At 44.8% G+C, this 24,222-nt stretch overlaps 1 protein-coding gene across 6 annotated transcripts in view; it reads right to left on the bottom strand.

The window, feature by feature from the left end:
• Positions 1–24,222, bottom strand: part of NF1 (neurofibromin 1) — a 73,395-nt gene that overhangs the window by 47,248 nt on the left and 1,925 nt on the right. For 5 of the 6 annotated variants that reach the window (XM_063173803.1, XM_063173802.1, XM_063173801.1 and 2 more), the window contains exons 2-26: positions 19,093–19,236; positions 17,743–17,826; positions 15,080–15,270; positions 12,720–12,826; positions 12,394–12,461; positions 12,080–12,155; positions 11,409–11,566; positions 10,719–10,892; positions 10,427–10,549; positions 10,056–10,130; positions 9,613–9,744; positions 7,309–7,443; positions 6,659–6,772; positions 6,235–6,314; positions 5,549–5,672; positions 4,775–4,918; positions 4,212–4,458; positions 3,812–3,885; positions 3,612–3,695; positions 3,060–3,500; positions 2,468–2,607; positions 1,911–2,033; positions 1,553–1,636; positions 1,347–1,463; positions 34–215 (exon numbers count right to left, since the gene is read on the bottom strand). In XM_063173803.1, coding sequence (XP_063029873.1) covers positions 34–215; positions 1,347–1,463; positions 1,553–1,636; positions 1,911–2,033; positions 2,468–2,607; positions 3,060–3,500; positions 3,612–3,695; positions 3,812–3,885; positions 4,212–4,458; positions 4,775–4,918; positions 5,549–5,672; positions 6,235–6,314; positions 6,659–6,772; positions 7,309–7,443; positions 9,613–9,744; positions 10,056–10,130; positions 10,427–10,549; positions 10,719–10,892; positions 11,409–11,566; positions 12,080–12,155; positions 12,394–12,461; positions 12,720–12,826; positions 15,080–15,270; positions 17,743–17,826; positions 19,093–19,095 — 3,280 coding nt within the window. In that variant the 5' untranslated portion in view covers positions 19,096–19,236. Of the gene's footprint in view, positions 1–33; positions 216–1,346; positions 1,464–1,552; positions 1,637–1,910; positions 2,034–2,467; positions 2,608–3,059; positions 3,501–3,611; positions 3,696–3,811; positions 3,886–4,211; positions 4,459–4,774; positions 4,919–5,548; positions 5,673–5,970; positions 6,066–6,234; positions 6,315–6,658; positions 6,773–7,308; positions 7,444–9,612; positions 9,745–10,055; positions 10,131–10,426; positions 10,550–10,718; positions 10,893–11,408; positions 11,567–12,079; positions 12,156–12,393; positions 12,462–12,719; positions 12,827–15,079; positions 15,271–17,742; positions 17,827–19,092; positions 19,237–24,222 lie in introns of those variants that run through there. The other variant, XR_010030225.1, reaches the window with a different exon arrangement.

Here is a 24,222-nt window from a genome sequence, read left to right on the forward strand (position 1 = left end):
CAGGGGGCGGGCACCGGGCAGGCGGGGCGTTACCTATGGAGTGCATGAGGCCGCTGTCCACGTTGGCGTTGAGCAGGTTGGACATGGCCAGCACGGTGCAGTGCCGCAGCGACGCCAGCCTGCGCGACATGCCGCGCTTGCGCCCGCCCGCCGCCGCGCCCTCCTCCTCCGCCTCGCTGCAGTCGTTCAGCAGGTTCATGAACAGCGTGAAGTACCTGGGGACAGCCCTCACGGTCACAGGTGCCCGGTCGTGGGAGCCAACACACATCAACCCCCCAATCCTCACCCATGCGTGCTAACAAACTTCCCAAACCCTCACCCATGGGAGCCAATGCACATCAACCCCCAAATCCTCACCCATGGGAGCCAATGCACAACAACCCCCAAATCCTCACCCAGGGGTGCCAATGCTCAATAACCCCCAAATCCTCACCCATGGGAGCACACGCACAACAGCCCCCAAATCCTCACCCATGGGTGCTAACAAACCTCCCAAATCCTCACCCATGGGAGCCAATGCACAACAACCCCCAAATCCTCACCCATGGGAGCACACGCACAACAGCCCCCAAATCCTCACCCATGGGTGCTAACAAACCTCCCAAATCCTCACCCATGGGAGCCAATGCACAACAACCCCAAATCCTCACCCATGCGTGCTAACAAACCTCCCAAATCCTCAGCCATGGGAGCCAACACACAACAACCCCCAAATCCTCACCCATGGGAGCCAATGCTCAATAACCCCCAAATCCTCACCCATGGGAGCCAACGCACATCAACCCCCAAATCCTCACCCATGGGAGCACACACACAATAACTCCCAAATCCTCACCCATGGGAGCCAACGCACAACAAACCTCCCAAACCTCACCCACAGCAATCACACAACAAACCCCCCCAAACCTCATCCCCTCCCCAGGCAGCCTCCTCAAGGCACAGCTCAAACCTTAACTGTGCTCCAACCACCTCCCTTTGTCCCAAATCTGGTGTGCCCATTCTCCCCAACACTGGTGTGCCTCTATCAACAAATGTCTTCAAAGAGAATTTAGGTTTTGTGCATAAAAACAAATAAAATACAGTATCAAATTGAGCTAATCCTTGCCATGACTGAAACACACACATCTGCATTAAGCAAAAACAAAGTCAAATTTTCTAATTATTTTTAAATGAAAATGTTTTCATAAACCTACAAAGCAGAGATTTTGAAATGGGCCAAAGAGGTAATTCCTATTGGGATAATAATTTTATTTCTGCTGGAAGAAAAGCACAGTTTGTAATAAAGGTCATACAGGGCTTCTCTTCAGAGTAATTATATAGAGAAACATTTAAAAGTCACTACTTACTTGAGAAATAATTGAGATTTTGCTTCCATCAACTCAACACCATCTCCTTCTTCAGGCTGGAGTGGAAGCCCAGCAAGAAGAGAGACCACTGCTTCCATACTCGCCTGGTCCAAATCTCTGAAAAATAAAATTTAATAAATATAAGTCACTTTTACTTATAGCTCTACCTGCAATCAAATGCTGTTACAGTGAAGAGTGCCCCTTACCTGGTCAAGCATTTCACATCCTCATCTGTTGCTTGATTAGAAGTTCCCATTACCCAGTCTGTCAAATATTCCACCATTTTGTTCCTGTTACACATAAACAGATTGTTTAAGCTTCGTTGGGGTTTTTCTACCAGTCTTCTATCACACAATAAATTGTTACAAGTGTTCAGTATCACCACAAACTAAGTAATACTTAGATGCAGCACCAGGCTCATAATCATTCTGAAGACAGGGAACTCTCCCTGTACCAGGAATACTACTGTGCCAGGGCTTTGGGCTCTTTTTTAACCACCTAACCACAGAAAACTATACTTGCCCACAGTACTCTACCCTATCAGTTAGGTAATGCCATCCTTACCTAAATTTCATTTCTTGACAAAATGAAAGGTCATCTCTCCTCTCCATCATTACTTCTACCAACTGACAGAGCTTTGTTTTTATTTGAATGGCATGTACCAGATTTCCAAGCACACGCACATACCTGAAGAAAAAAGCAAAAAAGATTAGTTAATTACTTCATGCTACTTCACTTCCTCTGCTCCAAGTAATCCCCTGCATCAGTAGAAAATTTCTTCTGGCCAAAACTTTCTATCAGTGTAACAGTGAACCAAAATCTGGCCTTCAGCTGGTTTTTAACCACTAACATCAATGTACAGAAAAGTAACCAGGAATGCCTATGGTAGTAGGGCCAAGCTATGGAATGGTCAGCTCTAAAAAACAAAACAGCCACTCTTCAGCAAAGTACTTTATGCTACACACCTTCCACAATTACTGAAGCTGTCAGAACCATAAGGAGGATCAGAAAATCAGCTGCTGCTTCTCCATGGACACAAGCAAAAAGATATAAACTAGAAGGCTCCAACTCACTTCTTAAACATAATGCCTGTGTATAAGAAGGTCAAGAGGGCTCCTTACCTAACCAGATTCAGCATCATTGTCTCAATGCTTGCTTGGCCAAGGTGTTCTGAGCTCCCTTCTGTGTGATTGTCAAGCAAATTCTTCATTATAGCAATGGTTTGCTCTACAAATTGTGTGTTGGTGTCAGTTAACAAGACCTGCAGGATGACAATTTCTGGTTAATTTTTTACACATAAAACCAAAGAAAGAGTATTTGCCAAATATACTGCAACATTTCAAAAATCTCATGGACAAGCATTTTTCTAGTTACCACCAAGCCAACAGAATTCCAATACACGTCACAATTCAATATGTGAACACTGCCAGCCATAAGGATTCCACAAACAATCTCACAGATTCTGCACTCAAGAGTTCACTATTCAAGAATGTTAAATACAGCCTGGAATCACAACCACAATAATCATTAACATGTGCTGTGATGATCACTCTGCTCACAGGGGGTGTGCACAGAACACAAACAGGGATCCATTTCAGTCACTGGGGGGGGGGTGGGGGGGGGAAAGGCAGGACTGACACAAATGTAAATAGTATCACATGTAAATAGTATCAAATAGTGTCAAATAGTATCAAATGTAAAACTGCTAATCACCTGTCCTTGGGAATCAAAGAACTTGCTGATGGTATTCTTCAGTTTGTTGAAGAGCATCGGATAGAGCGCTGGACTGAGCTCCAGCCCCACCAGGTCTTTGATGTTGGTGCGGATCTGCAGCCCCACCTTCTCGTGGTTGCAGACCATGAGGGTGAGCAGGCGGTCGATGAATTTGCTGACCGGGGTCTCCACGCTGCCCTCGGTGGAGACCATGGAGATCATGGAGCCCTTGCGCTCGTTGAGGGGGCCCATGGGGGGGCTGTAGGTGGCCAGCCCCGCGCTGCTGCGGTGCTGCAGGCACACCCCGCCCAGGGCACACAGGAACCCTGTCATGTTGATCCACTCCTGCAGCGACTCCGTGTCCGACAGGTCGATGGAGCCGCCGCCGCTGACGTGCGACATGCGCCGCTTCACGATCGTCTTGTGCAGGCTCTCGGTCACCTGCACACAGAGGTCGTTTGCTGAGTTAAAACTCAAATGCCTTAAAATATATAAGCCTAAAGACTTGTTTCAATTTCAAAATGTTGAACCAATGGAAAAATTCATAGTCACCTGCCCATCTTCCATTTTGGTCTTTGGATAGTTAAGGATTAGTTTTGTAGCTTGTTCCCATTTTGCATGAGTATCCTCCCAGGCCTGAAAGAAAATAAGATATATCAAGACTTAACTTCAAAACTACTTGTAGTGACAATATCTCTGTGTTTGTTTTTTTAATATGCACACAGAGCACGTGAAGTGAGAAGTTAGTTCACCTCTGTGTTGCCTGCAGTGGGGTGTTCAATGCGCCTCAATAACGCCATCACTCTCTTCTGAAGAGCTGCTCTTCCTGCAAAGGGCACAGAACATTGAACTCAGTTTTTGAAAATCCACCTACATCAAATTTGTGATCTTTGAAAGTAATTATTGAATTAAGAGGAACATATCCCCCTTAAAGTCTTTTGAAAGGTAGCTTCTTGTTACACAATTGTAAAATCCTCCTGAGCTCAGTCACCCAAATTCCTTACCCTTTCTAGCAATTCTAATAACTAAGACATTCCAGGAAAAGCCAGAGCAGCATGAAATCAAGAACTTCAACCTGTTTAAAGAACTCAAGCACAGGTAACAGCCTTTTGTCCAGGTACAAAATTACTTTAACTGACTCATGACTCTCACCTGTTGACATCATGTTGCTCACAGATGCAAACTCCATGAAAGTGTTGTAGTTTGGCAAAAAATTATGCACTGAGACCTCATCTACTCCACATCTGATGTCAGCCTCCTCACAGAGGTGACGGAAGCAGGACATGGCCACCAGGACTGCCTCGATATCTGGGCTCCACAGGAACATGTATAAGGCCACTTCCAGCTTGGTCTGGGCTTGGCGGCAGATCGGGGTTCCGCTGCAGCCTGCAGTGCTCTCCTGGCAAACACACAATCCCCAGTGGGGAACACTGCTTGTGAACATTCAGCCCTGGCCACACTGCGTTTGAAACTGCTTTTGTTCTAGTAGGAATAAGCCATCCTAAAAAGGATCAGAGCTCATATATGCTGTCACAATGCTGCTTGCAATTGTAATCAAAAAATATCCGCCAACATTTAAACTCAAAAAATGTTACTTTGTAAAGTCTGAAACATCATTGTTAACCAGCACATTAACTCTAAAGGTAATTTAATTTCTACTTGCCCACAGGGTTTTTCTCAAATGTTAAAATTAACTATAAACATGTATTACTTACTATGGAAGAATTCCCCTTTGCTTTCCTCAGGGCAGCCCCTGGTGCACAGCGCATCATTTCCTCATGGTCAAGAGAAATTTGACTAGTTCCACTTCCAGAGACATCATAAAGGAAAAGGAAGTGGCAGGAACTCCTATCTGATTGCTATAAAGAGAGGGGACAAAAAGAATATATCAATTGATACTTTAAAAGAGTAAAAGGCATAGATCTGAGGAAGGTAAAAAGCTCTTGGACATTTACACAGTACTTTTTCCACTGCTGCACTCAGGGTGTTACCAATTTCCTTGTTTTAATGGTATCCTAGACTGATATTTCCCCAAAAGAAATACATTATTTGATACTTTAAGAATATCAGAAAGAAGCAAGTCAGAATTCTGGGACTCAGAAGAACCTGAGATGCAAAAGGAAACTTCCTCCATCCATAAGCATGTGTATTTTACCATTAACTACCTTCCCTTTCTCTCACCTTGGGGACTATTTCCCTGTATTAGGCAAAGAGGCACAAGGCACATATTTCTGTGAAACATTCCTTTTCCAGGCAAGTACAGCAATCTGTGCAGCCAAAGAGGAAAAAAAACATCCCAAACCTAACTTTAGTTACCCATTCTAACCAAGGTGCCTCACAAAGCAGAGAGGAAATCAGAGAACAGAACATGTAGGAGTAGCTACTTAATCTTTTCCAATCAAAAATAACCTGGTAAATAAAGGAAGTGACACCAACAGGGAACAACTCATGTTAATGATCCTAACAGGGAGATGGTAATGTTCACTTACTTTGTTTTTTAGCAGAAATTTATTCCTACAGATGAGAATCTCTCGCAGCCACTTGAGGATTTCTGTACTGCTGAGCATCTGATGACTTGTGAGCTTCTTGCAGATATAAAAAAGCATTTGTGAACTGCAGCAAAATGAAATTCAGCATCAGCCTTCTGATGGAACACCAACACTTCTGAAGGTCTTACACTACGTTTCACATAGAAATAGGCACTTAGCATGAACACCCTGTGCAAACACTACCCTGGGCTTCCAGCAGTACAACAGAGAGGTGAGAGTGTGCATGGACAGGCCAAGCTCCCCTGGGACCCTTCCCAGCGCCCACGGCCTGGAGCAGCTGAAGCCCCGCGGGCAGCCCGGCCTGGAGCTCCAGCTCTGCCCAGGACAGAGACAGCACAGACAGGGCAGCACGAGTTACCTACACTGCTCTGACAACGTGTCAACTCTGCTCTGGAAGGAACACATCTAGGGATGTTCCTTCTTCACATCCCGTCAGGCCTCACACTCTCTGTTAAAACTGCCAAAGGGTCCAAATTAGTGTCAAGTGTGACGGGTTTTCCCCCCGCCCGAAGAGACCGTGAACTTCCTGTTGTTGCAAAGCTTTCCCAAAATACTCACAGCTATTTCAAAAGAGAAGACAAATCAAAACAGCTATTTCTCTCATTTATATACGTTAATTTACATACCTGATCTCCCAGAATGTTTCTATAGGAGCATCAGGATTCCACAAGTCAATGCTGTCCAACTGGTGCAGAACCAGCAAGGCCTAAAGCCAAAGACAGTTACACTTAAAGACAGAACTTTACAGAGTACCTGAGCACAGGCAGAGAAACAGGTGAAGTCATATTCATTAACTGCTTTAAGAACAACAAAAGATATAAAAAGCATTTTCCATAGAACAGCAGGAGTTCATTGTTAGTCAGTGTCAACAGCATTTCAGTTTAGTCATTACTCCACGCTCATACTGCAGATGCAGAGGTTTTCCCTGGTATCTCTGTCCCAAGCCATGCTGTACACACACACACACACAGACAGACTCTGTTTCCGCAGGAGAGGCTGTGGCAGCAGCAGTGCCCAGCCAGGGAGCCCACCCAGGGCTGTGCCCCTCACCTCCATGGCCTCCTGGGCGATGTCGGGCATGCTGGACTGCGGCACCAGCTGCACCAGCCCCGTGATCAGCTCGGCCGTGCTGCCCTGCGAGTCGGGGCCCTGCTTCCTGGGGTTCTGCACAGGAACACACAACACAGGCTCAGCTGCAAAGCCTTCCCTGCTTGACCACACTGCTGACAGCTCCTGCAGCACTCCTGCTGCTGAACTAGGAGGATTTGGGGATCCTTCAGAGAATCTGTTATTTTATTTTTAATCCATAACACGCCTTGCATATCATGTCTCTGACAGAACTGGAATATTTTTATATTAAACCATCACAGGCCTGAGAAAATGGAAGATCTAAGACAGTACTCATTGAAATGATGACTAATTTCCAACCTCCTTATTTTAATTTTCTTCTATTCCCCTCTCCTTCCCCCACCTTCCCATTCAGAGTCACAGAACTTCATGCTCCCCCTCATTGTCTTGCTCTGATTCTGTAAAGTCTCTTAGTTTCTTTTTCCTTTAAAACCACAGGACCATCATAACCAGAGAAAAAGATGAGTAGGAAGTGTCCTAGATGGTCAGGTGACCATTAATTTTTACTCATTTAGTAGCTTCAAAAGTAAATTTCACTATGACTGAACAGCATGACAGTAGGATTTACTTACACACAGCAAAAGCTTTGGATCTGCATGGATCAGTTTCACCAAGGACAACAACAAGAACTTGTAGCTTCTGGTTTCCAAATCAGTAGGTTTTTCTTTAAATTTAAGGCTTGTCATTTTCTCCTTAAATGTAAGGCTCTGATAGAAGGAAAAAAAAATGACAGTCTTCATCAGGAAAGTAGTCAAACCTAACAGTTACAATTAAACATATTATGAAATATATTGCTTTTATCATCTATAATTCAAGAAAAAGTTTGAAAGTACACAAAACTCAAGTACAGTCACATAGCCTTCTAGTTCAAAATCCCCTCTCACAGGCAATCACTACTGTATCTTTAAAGTTCCCTTAACAATTGTTTCAGTAAGCTGCACGAAGACATAAGAAAATTTTTTGCAAAAGAGACAAACTGTGGCGAAAGAAAAGTGGAAAAAGTACCAAAAGGAATTACTGGTTATGTCTCTGACCTGAGACAAAAATAAAAATAAATGTTTACAACTTGTTCTGAGTACATGAGAGGGAATTCTTTCTAAAGACAAAGTAATGTCTTTATTTTCTGCTACAGCCCCAGGCCAGATGCTTGCATGTTCACCTCAACAGCCTCTGGAAAATGAACCTTTCAATTCTAAAGGCACACAGGGCATCACTTAAATATAAAAATCTGCCTTCTGCTGAAAAACCAGTGAACTACTTTTAAGTTTTGAACAAAAGGAGAAAGCCTTTACCATTCAAGGTAAATGATGAGCTATGACATGGTATGATTAACTTCTACGAGAAATTAGGTCTTCATGTTATTTCAATAATTAGTTATTGTGCAAATATATGGAATAAAACCTACCACATAAAGCATCTGATCAAGAAATTGATAGCCCAGTGGTAGAGGCAGCTAACTCTGTGCTAAGCCTTGGTTTGCCACAGCTCAGGGATTTCTAGGAGAGGCACGTGGCGAAAGGAAATGTGTTTCTGTGAAAGCACTTATTGCCTCCACACAATCCAAAGTACAGAGTGTCAGTGAGAAAGACAGGCCAGGCTCTGTGCAGTGCACCAAGGAACCAACAGCAGCAGGACACTGACAGACAGCACCGGACAAGGACAGACGTGGAGGAGTTCAGCATCAGTGAGTTCAGGCTGGAAATGAGGAACCAGTTCTAAAGCAGAGCAGGGGCACGGGGCAAGAGCATCGTGCTGGGCACAGAACCAACGGTGCCCTCCTGGGGGAAGGAGCTCCGCTGGCGCTGCCCGGGGCTGGTGGGCTCTGCGGTAACTATGCACAGAAAAGTCAGCGCAAGGAAGGGCTTTTCTGCGGTAGTTACGGGTCATACTTACAGCAGCAGAGGCCCAGGGCCATGCAAAGCAGGGGCTGGCGGGCGTCTGAGCACGTGGGCAACAGCAGCCAGGCAGAGGGAAAGTGAGAAGCAGAAGACAAAGCACCACCAGTCAGAGCAGGGGTATTGTCAGGGCAACTATTCTCCAACAGATGAATACACACAGGTGAAAAGCAAGTTAAACATGGAGTAGCTTTCAACCAAAAGCATTGTGCTCATTTGCTCTCCTTTGAGAAGCCCAACGCGAATATTTTTATGTCTCATTTTAGGCTCTCTAAACCAACCTACCAAGACCACTTGCCACAGCAGAAGTCCTCAAGGAATGTTCAGAGGAGAATGCAGCAACATAGCTGTGTGTGGACTTACTGGAAGAATTTGGACGAACTACAAATCTGAATTTACTCAAGACTTTCTCCAAGACAGCCAAGAATATTAACTTTATTTCATAATGGCTGAAAAATCTTTTACTTTGTTGCTGTCACAAAGACCAAACAGTCAACTTGCTCAACATAAAGGAAGACAAATGAAGATGCCAATCATGGTAAAAGTATCACAGTTTTCAGTGATTGCCTTCACATACAGAATGCTTTGGTTTTTCCACATTAAGCAGGGATGGACATGTTAGCTGGCTATTCACAGAGCCAGAAAGCTTAAAATGGACAGTTAGCCAAAGAGGACAGTTAGAGGACAAATACTTGTATGTAGCCAGTTTAAAAGCACCAGGAAAACTGAGAGACATTGAACTAGGAACAGCCAATCCCCCATCACTGCAGGGCTACAGAGCACGTGTGGCTCCCTGCTGCTCTGTTCTTCCCCCCTCTGGTGTCCAGCGCAAAGCGCTGAAGAGGAGGGCAGGGCTGGGTGCCACAGGCAGGGCTGGTTGCCCTAGGGCCGGCTGCCCCAGGCAGGGCGGCTGCCCCAGGCAGGGCCGGCTGCCCCAGGCAGGGCCGGCTGCCCCAGGCAGGGCGGCTGCCCCAGGCTTACCGGGGTCATGCGGATGGCAGGGTGCGCCCCGCAGCCCTGCATGGCGCGGTGCAGCGTGTCGCTGAACATGCTGCGCAGCTCCACGGCGTGGCAGTACACGGCGTCGATCCGCGGCCACCAGTCCAGCGCCGACTGCAAGGCAAGGGCAGCGCTGACCCTGAGCCATGGCTCTCAACCCCTCACCCCAGCCCTCGCCCCAAATTCCCTGTACGTTGTACCAGTATGCCCATTATCAAACCTATAACTTTAAACAGGCTGCAACTCAAGCAGCTGCTTCCGACCTAGCTGCTCACTACAACACTCTGCCTCCTGAACAGGCACCAACCCCGAGATGTTCTGCACTCACAAGATCTAGCCTGCCATCCAAATGGTATTTACTAAGCAGATATTGATCTGAACAGAAGCCCCAGACACTGGGCTGATGAAATACTGCCAGAACTTACGTTTGTGATGATTCGGTGGAGTGAATTTACCAGCACATAATGAAATGTTGATGGGGAATTCTGTGCCAAGCAGATCTACAATAAAAATACATAAAAGCCACTTAGGAATATCTTTGTCTTTGCCATCTTTCTTATCATCCTGAAAAACATTCTGGAGCCTTTTTATTAAATTGACAAAGCTGTCAAATCTGAACAAGAGAAGCCTAATCAGCTGTGAAAAGATTTATCAAAACATGTAGGGATTTATTACTAAGGGATATTTACAGAGTTGAACTCATTTATGAGCTTCAAGCTGCTGTTAGCACAGCTTTTATAACTGACAGATTGTCAATAGTATGTAGAGAATGACTTACCATAAGCAGTGTTCTTACCTTGAAGTGTTGGTTATTGTGAGGATTTATGCGGAAGCAGGAAACCAAGCAGTCAATCATCAGGTCTACATCTGCATTCTGATTGCCTCTTGAAAAAGGTTTGCTTGGGTTAAACAGCAAATTCTATATAATTCAGAAAGATATAAATATATAAATCAGATACCATTATTATTCTTGGCTACTTTTAATACAAAACTTTCAATTGAAAACCACTGGTATTCAATTAAGAAATTCAAAATTAACTTCATTATTTCAAATTTCTTCACTGCAATTAGGAAATAGACATTCTTACCTTAAGATCTACTACCATGGACTGCACTAGCAGGAAAATGACAGAATTATCTTCCCAGTTGATGTACGTAGATGCTTTGCACAGTTTAACACAAGCAATAGCAGCACTTTCAGTCAGCTGCCTGCTCCCACTGTGTCCTGCCAGGGCCTTCCTGAGATTGTCCAGGAACAGCTTCTGCAGAATTCCAAGCAGGGATAGTTATAACCAGACACTGTGATGGCAAAAACCCACTGGATGCAGCACCCTAGAGAAATCCTGTCATTATTAAAGACATTCCCTTTGACAGAGCTGGGGCAATCAGAATGGCACAAGAGGTGGTTGTTCACTCTCAGCCCTCATGCTGCAGCCACACCAAACCCAGCACCTGTGGGGCTCACAGCCCCCTGCAGACCCCAGACCCTTAGCACAGCTGTTTGCTGCGGGTGGAGGCAGAGGAAATCACAGCACAGAGATTCAAATCTCCAAGGAAATGGAAAGTTCTGAAATAACTTTGTTTGGGACATACTATCTGTATGAATTACTGACAGTAAAAGAACGTATGTAAGGTGAGAACTTCAAAAGAGTGCATAAATTTACATATGGAATTGCAATGTGCTCAAAGGAGGAAAGACAAAATTAAACATCCTTGAAATACAGAATCAGCAAAACCAAGCCAACTCTAAAAACCAGAGCCAGAATTCATTCTCTTACCTTGTTCATTTTAGTTTCCTCTACCACATCCTTTGCTATATCTTGGATTATCTCTGGACACAGGACCAGGAGGATGATCTGCAGTGGCCACACTGCTGCTTTACGTTTCGTGCTTTCAGCAAAGCCATCCACTAAATCAAACAACTTCTCAGCACAATCTGCATAAAACATAAGCCCAAGTCCAATACCAGTTTTAACTATGAAGAGATAAAGAATAGGTATAAAAGAGCAGAGGGATGGTTCCACCTACACAGAAGGAAAGTTCTGGTCTGCACAATACTGACATGCTACTGGGGATCAAATGGTCTCAACCCAGTTAAAGACATAGTTTACCTGAAAATATAAATTCTCCTCTCTTTTTCACTAGAGACAAGTAAAGGTGATGTTCTCTAAGTTTTACCCTGTATCAAGATGAAAAATATAAATTTACAGCGTCTCCATCTTTTGGGGTTTATTTCTTTGTGTTGTGAAGCACAAAATCAATCTCATTTAAGAGGGGAGTCAGGAAAGAAAACAGACAGGAACATACTCTTGCCTGCCCTGACAAAGGCTGACAGAAATTTGTTTATTTGCAGGCTGCACAAGGAGCAAAGAGGGCACAAAATGCAAGTGAATGCATTTGGTGATATTTGAGAAACCAGCCGTGAACACTGTCATGTGTTATGCCTTACCAGCCATGTCAGTCTGGGGGGTTTGGTACAGCTTTGTGAATTCATCAGGATAGTTTTCCACCCAGTTCCAAAATGCCTGCAGATAATGGGAAACACCTTCACATTCCAGAGCTTCAACAATTTTACTGAATTACACATATAAACAAAGAGAGGTTTTATTCTTAATTCTAATCACTCAAAATTTCTTGCAAAACATATTTGCATCAAAGGGTGGCAGCAATTTTTATTTTATAGTAAATTACTGAATTGCAACTATTGCTAAACTAGAAGAAAGTCTACAAATAAGCAATGAAACAGAAGTACTGAACACTTACCTTCTCAAGACTGTTGATAACAGCTAACTGAGCTACTTTCTTTAGAGCTTTAAACTTGAATACAGTCTCTGTAAAGATAAAATATTTCTGCATTTAGAACAGAAACTTGTTCTAAAAACAACACAGGTTATACAAGATATTTGAAGCACAAAGCAATTTTCAAATCAATATTTTAATAGTACTTAACTACTCTTAAATACTTCAGTAAATACATGACTGCTTGGAGTAAAACAGAGCAATAAACCCAGATATATCAATTGCACTGTGTCATCTCTGACTAATCAGATTAAAATAGAAATATTTCAAAACACAGGCTCAGACCATACCTTGCAAGAGTCGCTTGAGTTTTGAACAATCCACACTGATGTACTGTAAAAGTTCAATATCATGAACATCAGCATTATCTTCTGAACAAACAGTCAGTTCCTGTAATCTAAAAATACACAAAGTAAACAAATTTTTCCATCAGATCCAGCCAGACAGGTACGAACACACCTGTGAGATTATACATTTCAATAGCAGGAGAATGTTCCATCATCTCAGATGAACATTTCCAGATTTAGAAATAAAAGATCTTGCAGGATTAAGACTTAATATTACAGTCTTGTGCCATCCTCATACTGAAAATGGAGCTAGAAAACCAGTGATGATCTTACAAGATGCCAGTACCTTCTGTGGATTGACTGTGCCCAAGATTTGCCTAAATGCTCTTGTTATCCACCCTCCTGTGGCAGCAACCTTGTCATCCTTTCAACTACACACTGAGGTGATGGACTCCTGACACCTTTAGGCTACTGTTGGTTCCCAGCAGGTCCTGCCCCAGATAAGACCTCAGAGTACAGCAGGGACTGAGGGTACTACTGGGTATCACCGCAGTGAGCTACAACCATTCTAGCTCCACATTTCTCTGGCCTGGGCACACAGGATGAAGTTTAATCACACCCGTTTAAACACAACAGCATCTTTTCACACTGCTGTCCCAGAGAATTTACTCAGCATCTCCCAGACACCAAGCCATCACTGCAGCATCTGTTCCCACAAACTCGGAGTGCCACGGCTCCTTCCAAGGCTACAGATGTGTTTCAGACATGGAATGTGATTTCTAGTACTAGACACAAAAGCAGTTCTTCATGTCTTCAGCGCCAAGGAAACTTAACAGCCCTCGCTGGGAATGGGAAGGTCCCCACTGCTGTGCTTTTCATGCCAAAAATCCCCCAGCTGCCGTGCAAGGCCCAGAAATATGCCTAAACAGGAAACCCAGGTCAGGGATCAGCAGTGCTGACTGGCAGCAGGCTGACCCCTGTGGAGACCAGCAACAATCGGTCAAACATTTAACTGTTGCTGTACAAGCCATCTGCAAGGGAAAACAGGTTAGGGGAAAAGCACTCTGCTCCAGCTCAAAGGGATGCTGAGGGGGGCTCTGGAGCAGGGCAACAAACCATGCTACAGGCATACAAATTCACACAGATCCAGCCACTAGAATCAAGGATTCTCAAAAAGTTTCAACCAAAAAATGCTTCCAATAGAAGCAGCAAAAGAAATTGTTTCCATTTCCATAAGCAACAAAACACTATCAACCTACAGAATAAAACAACATTCCCCATGCTAGCTGCCAAGTCTATGTTCTTGAAATAACGTTATTAAAGGTTCTGTAACAACTTAGAAAATACTTTAACCTTCAAATTACTCAATCATTTTAGACTGAATTCTAAAACACAAACATTTCCCAAAGAAATATATAAACATATGAGGAAAATATAAATCTTTGTTTCAATTAAATTGGCTCGCTCATTGCTATGTGACCATGTAAGGCTGCCCAAGCTCCATTTCTAATAATTCAAGAATGATGTCAACTGTAACACTGTGTGACAAGAGCTAAGCCACTTCAAGCACCTTTCAAAAATATCAAAGTACTTCAGTAATAAAAAGCTTAGCACACCACTCTAGTGGACTGACAAATGCTGAAGCATCAGAAGGATCTGGAACAGAGCAAAAAGAGACAATAGATGGAAATTTTGGGCCTGTCTCCCTTCTTACTTAGAAAAGCAGAAAATCCAGTTATTTTTACAGTAGATGTGCTGTGAAACTCAAATCAGAAGACAAATGGGTCTTTTCCAACAAGTAACAAATAGCCCAGCTGTTTGTCCCCTTCAGGCATAAGACAGATTTAACATAAAAGCTTCCTAGCAGGAAAACAATCATGGAGCTCCAGCAGAGTTGTGGACAATCACCAGTTTTCCTTCCAAATTTGTAAGTAAATGGATACAACCATTAGCTTCGGCATTCTTTTTTTTTTTCCAAAACACCTTGCACCCACAATAACTTACTCAACTTCTGCTGCATTATCTTCACTCACCATTTTCAGTGGTACTTTTGAAAGCAGATTAAAAAAAGCAATAAATGCAGCCAGCAGTAACCCAGGATGGGGTTGAAATGGGTTCATTTCATAACCTGAAACCCAAGTAAACCTTTTACTCTGCCCAGTGAAAGGTTGAGGGCATTCCACTTAAGAACTACCCCATTAAAGAGTATTTAAACCATTGGATCCTCTGAACAGCTGGTGGCAGACAGAGGCTGCAGGCACAGTGCAGATGCTGTCCCTCCCCAGGGTGCAGGCACAGTGCAGATGCTGTCCCTCCCCAGGGGGCTGCCTGCACACAGCAGTGCAGATGCCAGCAGTCCGTACCTGGTGGAGATGCGGCTGAAGACGGCGTTGAAGTTGTTGCAGCTGAGCGAGAAGAGCACGCCCGAGGCAGAGCTGCGCAGCTCGGCCGCGTGCTGGTTGCCCTCGCGGTAGGTGTGGATGAAGTGGCAGATCTCGGGCAGCAGCTGCTTCACCAGCATGGTCTCGTCCAGGCGCATGGTGTCCTTCGGTTGCTGCGGGCAGACAGCGTCCCCTGAGCTCTGCTCGGGAGGCAAAGCCTGGATCCACCTCCCGACCTGCACAGAGAGGCTCCTGCCCCAGCACGGCCAAACCACCCCACAGCTCCAGCCTAGGACACCAGGCTGATGGATCCCTCTGAGCAGCACCAGGCTGATGGATCCCACTGAGCCCCAGGCTGACGGATCCCACTGAGCAGCACCAGGCTGATGGATCCCGCTGAGCAGCACCAGGCTGATGGATCCCACTGAGCAGCACCAGGCTGACGGATCCCACTGAGCCCCAGGCTGACGGATCCCACTGAGCAGCACCAGGCTGATGGATCCCACTGAGCAGCACCAGGCTGATGGATCCCACTGAGCCCCAGGCTGACGGATCCCACTGAGCAGCACCAGGCTGATGGATCCCACTGAGCAGCACCAGACCGATGGATCCCACTGAGCCCCAGGCTGATGGATCCCACTGAGCCCCAGGCTGATGGATCCCACTGAGCCCAGGCTGATGGACCCCACTGGGCCCCAGGCTGATGGATCCCACTGAGCCCCAGGCTGATGGATCCCACTGAGCCCCAGGCTGATGGATCCCACTGAGCACCAGGCTGATGGATCCCACTGAGCACCAGGCTGATGGATCCCACTGAGCCCCAGGCTGATGGATCCCACTGAGCAGCACCAGGCTGATGGATCCCACTGAGCCCCACGCTGATGGACCCCACTGAGCAGCACCAGGCTGATGGACCCCACTGAGCAGCACCAGGCTGATGGATCCCACTGAGCAGCACCAGGCTGATGGACCCCACTGAGCCCCAGGCTGATGGATCCCACTGGGCCCCAGGCTGATGGATCCCACTGGGCCCCAGGCTGATGGATCCCACTGAGCCCAGGCTGATGGATCCCACTGGGCCCCAGGCTGATGGATCCCACTGGGCCCCACGCTGATGGATCCCACTGAGCCCCACGCTGATGGATCCCACTGGGCCCCAGGCAAACATCAAACCAGGTTCTGCAGCAATACACGCTTTGCCCTGATGAACGTGCCCTGCTGCTCTGGGTGAGGATCAGAACAGCACTGCCTGCCTCAGCTCCCCCTGAGGGCTAAAGAGCAAAGCCCACCCTCACTTCCCTTGGGGCAGGGGCTTGCTGGCCATATTTTGACAGTGAGTATTTTATATTAAAAATTAATTAAAAAGAGGTGCTTCTCCCTCGTTCCTTCTGGGAATTGCTCTATATGAGTCAAAAACAGCTTAATTCCCCTGCAAAAGAAAAATCTAATTTTTGCCAGTTTGCACAGTGTGAGACATAAGGAAACTATTTACAGAAGAATTCAAAGTGAAACTTTGCTCTACTAAGAGCAAGTTTTAACAGAAGGGTCAGCACTAAAGCTTTCTAAAATTCTACCAATGAGTTTTCCATAGGGAATTGGGAAGTTTCAGAGACTCCCATTTAGTTGACCTGCGTCCTGTTGCCATGAGAACTTGATGAAACATTGAGCAAGAAATCCATCTGAAGATACCACAGAACACAACATGCTTTGTACAGAGCTTTGGCTCACTCTGATTTAACATATTCTGCCCTCAAACTGCTCTCATTTCAAGTGACAGAGCAAGAAAGATTCAGCACAATTTTAGGCTATTTAAATATGATGATCTATAAGGAAAACCACTGTTTCAAATATTATGCATAGTAGAAATATTTAAAAATAACCAAATTCTGAAGATAAAATTCTGGTTCTTTGACTCAAACTGTTCTTTTGACTCAACACATCAAAGACAAAAAGTGCCAAAAAGGGGTGCTTTCCTCAGCTGTAAAAGCTGGAAATCGAATACAGCTTAAAAATAAAATCTGTTCTTGTTAAAAGAATAAACCACTGCAAATCTCACTCTCAGTGAAGTTTGGCTTTGCAATTGCAGCTCGGCACAGTAAGCTGTACAAGCAGCAGCACTCTCCTCCCAAAGGGACCAGCAAACTGCCTCGCAGCAGCTCTGACTGGAAAGCTCAGGCCTGCACTCCCAGTGGAGATTTGGACATGGTTAACTAATGTAATCTAGGAAACACCTGCAGAAATCATCTCTAGAGTAGTGGCAGCAAAGTTTCTGCTCTGTATAAAAGCACATGGAAAATTACTTCAACAAATGAAAGTTTTAAGACATTTTAAAAAAACTCAGCCCTGTATACAGAGAACTAAGTAGCACAAAATGAAAAACTTGTACTGAATCCTCTGTTACTTTTAACAGGAAAAAGGACCATTAATTTTAGGCAATGTAAAGCACCCTCCAAATCATTAATGCATCAGTTACATCTACTACTTGCATTTATAGGAAGTTTTAGTGTTTTTAAATTGCATTAATCCTATTTTGCTCTAAATCTGATGAGGTTTTAGTACCAGTAATAACAGATACACAAGCATTTGACCTGTATTCTCCAACCCATTGGATTCCAAGTTAGAATTACTTAAGCAAGCCTACTCACCCCTGCCAGACATTTTTCCAGTGTATCCAAGATAATCAGCTGAGATAGATATAAATTCTTTTCAGCAGTTTCTCCAAATATTCTCTAGAAGAAGAATGGATTCATCTGAGACACAGATCTTTGACTTGTGATGTAATGAAAGGGAAGCAGCAAAGTGGCACAGTAAATCATGGCTCCATTACTGCTCTGGTTTGGAGTTTAGACATAAAGCCAGCAAAAGTCAAATTAAAATAGGAAGTAAAACCTTATCACTAAAGAAATATCTTTGTCCAGTCTGCAATGCCAAAAGCAATAAGGAACCAACAGCCCCGGCAAAGTAAGAGTGGAGGTGCCCTGCAGCCCCTCACCTCCCCTAGGCCCACTGGCTGCTCAGAAGTGTGGGTTCACCTTTCAGAACCTATTTTGGTATCAATCAGTGCTGACTCCTTTGCAGCTCTGTACAGGATGCCCCACTGCAGACACAGGCAGGGTTCCCTGGGGTGCTCCAGCCTGCACCCAGCCCTGTGTCGAGAACAGGCACTGCCTCCAGCAACACTGAAACAGCAAAATACAGCAGGAAAGACTCAACCAAAACCACAGACAGAGCACCTGTCACAGCCACCCAGAGAAGTTTACCTTACCCCAGGGCAGGGATGGCTCACCTCAGCCCAGGTTTCAGCTGACACTCTTTCTGAGTGCTATGACTGAGTGTCTCTTGGCCTGGTCTGTTCCAGCCACAGAAACCCTCCCCAGTTATTGCTGATTGCCACAGAAGCTCACACCACCACATGTGACAAACATTCAGACTTGCTCCTCAGGGCAAACCTTTTAATTGACACTTTCAGCTAGGTCTTTCCTCTCAAAATCTGTGTATCACACAGAGAAACTTCTTTAAACTGTAGTTTTCTCATTTATCAGCCAATCACCTTGCACATCAACATGCTCCCTCATGCCTGTAGAGTTTAATTAAAATAAATTCTCTCTCCAAAGGGATTACAGGTAGCTTTAAGCAGCCTAAAATCCCTAGCAGCAGGGCAACCTATTTTCTCATTTTATCAGTCCTCCGCAGTTCCAGCAGATGCACATCCCTGTACAACTGACAGCCAAGGACTCACTCCAAATAATGTCTCTAAAACCATAAAGAAAGCACTGCCAGAGCCTGGCCAGTTCTGTTACCTGTCTGGGGAGATTCCAAATGATCCCAAATTACATTGATTCAGAACTCAATGAACTAAACTTTTCTCATGGCAAAGGTTCTGACTGAAACTCATCTGGTTGTTAAAAAACACATCTATTTTATATATACACAGACACACAGTGAAACACCTAAGCAGCCTGGAAAATTCAAATAGCTCAAGTTAGAAAACTTACCATGTTATTAACATTTTTTAATATATTGGTGAGACCACTGATGACCAGGGAAAACTTGTACTTGGAAATGTTGATGAGACATTCCTTGTTGTGCTCCGTGCTGACTTTGGTGTGGGTATTCTGCTGGCAAGCCTTTATTGGAAGCTACAAGAGAGAAATGTTATAAGCTTTTTCACACTGAAATTGACAGCTTTAAAGGTGGGTTAAAAACTTGAGACACACCAGAAACCACCTTGAAAAACATTCAACAAGAGATAACAGCAAACACATTATTTCATCTTCTTTACATTCATCTTTCCATTAGTTATCTATAAAACAAAACACTTAAGCTCACCTGTACCTTTTTCTTAACTGAAACTGAACCTCTGTTTTGTGATAAATTTTCTACAACCTGGATGTCAAAGCAATCAAAAGGAGCAGAAAAAATATAAGACAGAATTATAAGAAAAGAGCCTTTATTTTAAAAATGGGCTTAATAAAGACCAAAAACCTTCCAGGAAGAAAATGTATCCTGGGACCTGAGGGGAGGGAAACCCCAGAAGGTTCCAGAGCAGGTGAGCTGGAAGGCAGCAGCTGCTCCATGTGTGTCCCCTGCTCTGTCACAGGGCAGGACTGGCCAAGGAGGAGCCAGTGCTGGCCCTGCAGCCCCCATGGACATGGTACCTTTGGGGTCCCCCACAAACACCCCCAGTGCTCAATCTCAGCCTCAAACACGCTTGGAGCACCTGTGAGCCACACGTTACCTGTCCCTGCCCATCAGCCAGTGGTAAGAACTAGACCTGAAATCTATCTTTGCCCAGAAAGAGAAGATTCAGAGCCACTGCACGGCCTGAGATGTTCCCGCTGCTGTGTGAACACTGGGTACTTTGTTTTCTCTGCACCCAAATTCTTCAGGGGTCACAAACAAGTCACTTCCCAGGCACACGCCCACTCCCCCTGCCTGCTCCCAGCCGCCACTCTTCAGAAACAATCCCTTTACTCAGGATTTATATTTTTAAAGCAAACTAATACAGGAACATTTATGCCATTTGTATTTGAAAGCGTGACTTTGGAATTCCCTATCCATAGGAGCTTGAATTGCCACTAAAAGTTTTAACCAATTTTGACCAGAATTGTGAATAAAGGTGTATTCTGAAAGAGAGCAACAGCTCAATGGAAAGGCCATGTGTAATATTTGTGCATTAGAAAAGATTATCGGAGAGAGAGAGAATTTAAGAGAGGGTAAAAGAAGGATTCCAAGGAATTACAACCAGCTTTACAGCAGCAAAGTGCCTTAGGAGGCCCCTGCCAGGCTGGGGGCTCTGGAAGGGCACCCTCCCCACTGCCCCCACCTTCTGCTGGGGAAGGTCCAAATGCCCAGAATGAAAGTGCAAGGTGAATGGCACTGAAGAGCCCCGACCTGGAGCACCTGTGTCCAGCAGCTGTGAATGCAGTGTGCCTGAGCCAGCCTGTGCCCTGGGAGGGAAACGGGCACTGACACACTGTGCTGCTCTGATGCCATGGCTGACTCCCTCTCTGTATGTGCTGAGCTTTGGTGTGGGTTCAAGCTCAATTCTTCTGTACCATGGACTAGGATCCCTATGGACATGGCTGGGTCTTTCCTAAGAGAATGGCTGACTGTCAATGAATCTGTGACTCCTGGCAGCTTGGGCTGCAGGGCTTCACAGCAGCGTGAGGCGCTCCAGTGTGCTCCCTTACCCCTGGAAAAGCAGAATAAACAGCATTTATGACTCAAGCTTTGTTTTCACTGTCAGATGTTATTTCTACAATACATTTCTGGAAGTCATTGGAGGATGATAGATACATTTAATTTAAAATTTCACTATTGCTAGTACTTTTTATTTGAATTTTCAAGTCTCTGTGCTGACAGCAGCAGCAAAGCTCAATACCACTGAGTGCTAAAACACTTGAGAAGAGCTTCTCAAAGAAACTGTGTCATAGATCTAGTTCTGTGTGCTCCCATGCCAGAGAAACATCACATTACATGCTTCTGGAGCTTCCTGCCACAACAGCCACTACAACAAGGTCACCTAGAAGTAAAACTGCTTTTTATACTATCATTTAAAAAAGGAAACTATACAAAAAGGAAATATTAGCACTGTTATTTTGGGGGGTTTTATTACTCGGCTCTTTTCTTTGTGCACTCTGACATGCTGGAACATTTTATTTCCCCTCACAGAATGCAGTGACAGTGCTGAGCAACTAGAGAGAATCTATTTTATTTCTCTACAAATATCCATTAATCTAAACATTGGGGGTGGGAGAAAGCTGAAATTTTACTTTCATTGACTTTTGATTCTCTAGTCTGATGCAAGAAGGTCCAATCTTTTGTTATATGAAGATGGACATTGGTTTGGAACCATGATCGCTGACAGGCCTGAGTGTTTCTAAGTTGTGCACTCAGGCTGTTGAGAAAAACTACACCGAGCCATGGATTTTGCTTTATCACTTGTAATTAATGAACACAAAGTTAAATCAACTCTAGTTAGTTGGTACTTCATAGTCTGGAGAAACACACAATATCTAGGAAAAAATCCCTACTGCTATCCTTAACAGACCCAAAATCCACCTCAGTTCACCCTTCCAAACAATCTCTTGGAACTTTTCAGCAGAACATAATACACACACGTACTGGTGACAGAAAATCCCCACAGCAGCACCCCTCCTCAGCATCAGCACTGTCAGAACCAGACACAAATCTCTCTAAATCAACAGGCACCTTCCCCCCTCCATCAACACACACCTGCTAAAGAGGCACTATCCCTGAAAAGAACCTCACAGCCCAGCCTTCCCAAGTTTCAAAACTTTCAGAAGATTTTATATATGATGCTCTAAAGATAAAGCATTGTCAGAAAGTGAACTGGAAGTCGCTGCTGTGACCAATCCTGTATTTCCGCATCCTGCCAACACAAACACTGTGCCAGGTGAGGAAGAGCCATGGCTCACCTGGACACTTTGAGCAGCTCCCCATGCAGCCAGGGCACACCTGTGGCACTGGGCATCTCCCTGCTGTCCCTGGGCAGAGCAGCACCTCAGAGCAGATCCCCTGCACACACCCTGAGAGCCATCACACCAGAGCCACGGCAGGCTGTGCTCTAGAAAGATGGAACAGCACACCTTGTGCTGCAGGCAGGGCTCCAGCCTGGCTCAGCCCCAGCCCTTGGGGCATTCTGCCCCACACACAGCAGCTGAGCCCAGCCCAGCCTCACCTCCCAGCACAGGGCGGCCCTGGGGGCACAGCCAGCACAGCACAGCAAACATCTCACAGTACACCCCATTACTACCAGGGATGTCCTAACAAGGCAGGAGGAAAACCACAGCTGGTACCTGCAACCGCTGCCTTTTCAGGTCTCTGATTCTGCACAGATTTCAAACACTGTGGGGAAAAATCAACAGGAGGAGGGAATATTTGCTTTAATTCAATACCTTTTAATTAAAGGGAAAATGGAACATTACTACTGACTTCCAGTTTTTATGCACTTAACTGACAGCCATCACACCTCATGAACTGCAAATGGGAAGCCTAAACCAAAATCCACATAACAGAAGTCTTCTTTCTTTAAAGCATATCAGAATCACAGAACCACAGATGATTAATGGTGGAAGAGACCTCTCAGATGGCTGAGTCCAACCTTGTGATTGATCCCCGCCTTGTCACAGCCCAGTCATTCCTTGAACACTTCCAGGGATGGGCACCCCACCACAATAACCACTTACATGGCCACAAGTTTATAAAGGATTAATAGTTTTTATTACATCTGATAGTTTTAAACCAATCTAGATATAAATGGTTTGGGCAGTCAGACTCCTCCAACTGTGCTCACAACTACTCAGTGCAGTGCCAGCCCTCCTGTGATTTCACATTGTAACACACTTCAAGCACTAGGAAAACACAAAACATAAAACTGGAAGTGAGTATTTCCATAGGAAAAACAGAGAGAATTTTATTTTCCAAAGCTCTGACTATGTCTGAAATCACAGGGAATTCCATGAATTTCCAGGCTCTTTGTGCTACTGCAGTCTAATTTTATCCTGTTCACCCCAAGTTTTGAAAAATGCAGTAACTAGTACTAGAAACTAGTACTAGTACTAAGGGCAGGCCCTGCTGAGAGGTGTCCCTACGCTCTCTGTCAGCGTGGTCTGGTCCCACAGGTCTCACCTGCTGCAGGTGAGGGCTCAGTGGAGCACAGGGCAGGACTGGCAGGAGCTCCAGGATTTATTCTGTGAGCCAGGCACTGGTTAATTCACAAAACTCTGCCTGCCAGTCACTGCAGGCCCACAGAATTGTACACACAAAAGCACATTTTGGTTAAAGCAGCATTTTTAACAATAAACAAGGGCAGACCAGAGCAGACTGGTTTGCCCTGATTTCCCTTGTTTTCAATACCGATTAGCATCCTCTCAGCTTGCTGCTTCATCTTTCCTAAAATGAATTCAAGCACTCAGCAAATGAATGAAAAGCCTGTCTACATCTGTAAATTGGGAGGAAAGATGGTTACACTTTCCTTCTTTGCAAAGGAAGGAAGAAACCCTGGAAAAGTTTGTCTTCTGCTGGGCAGGAAAACCAAAACACAACGGAGCTGAGCTGCCCCTCTCCCCCTCCTCACTCAAACCCACTCTGGCATGCCAAGCTGCTCCTGGTGCTGAACCCACAGGTCCTGCATTCAGGCACACAGAGCATGCAAACCTTCACAGCTGCATGAACCACTGAAATAATCTGCATATATTCAGTGTATTTTGATAAGACACCACAACTGTGACTGACAACGATGCACTTGATGCATATCATCACTGTAACTCCACTATTTCAGCATCTCAGCTTTCTTACTAACCAGAGAGGACTCCTCCCCTACATTATCCATAACCATGCCACAAAAAGTACAGAAAAATAATTCTAAGTTTGTAACTCCTAATAGATGCTGCAAGCCCAATTCCACAATATACACAACAAAGAAGAGGAGAAAGCCCAGCTCCTTTAAACACCAGTACATCAAGAAATATTTTCTTGCATTATTGAGAACATAATGAATCCTATGTTTTCTAAGCTTATGGAAAAAATGATCTATGACTCAAGGAGGAGAATAAGGTAACTATGCAAATGTGTCTATAATATATTGCAAAAATTTGCCT

The sequence above is a fragment of the Melospiza melodia genome, chromosome 21, assembly GCF_035770615.1.
Source record: "Melospiza melodia melodia isolate bMelMel2 chromosome 21, bMelMel2.pri, whole genome shotgun sequence".
Classification (NCBI taxonomy): Eukaryota; Metazoa; Chordata; class Aves; order Passeriformes; family Passerellidae; genus Melospiza; species Melospiza melodia.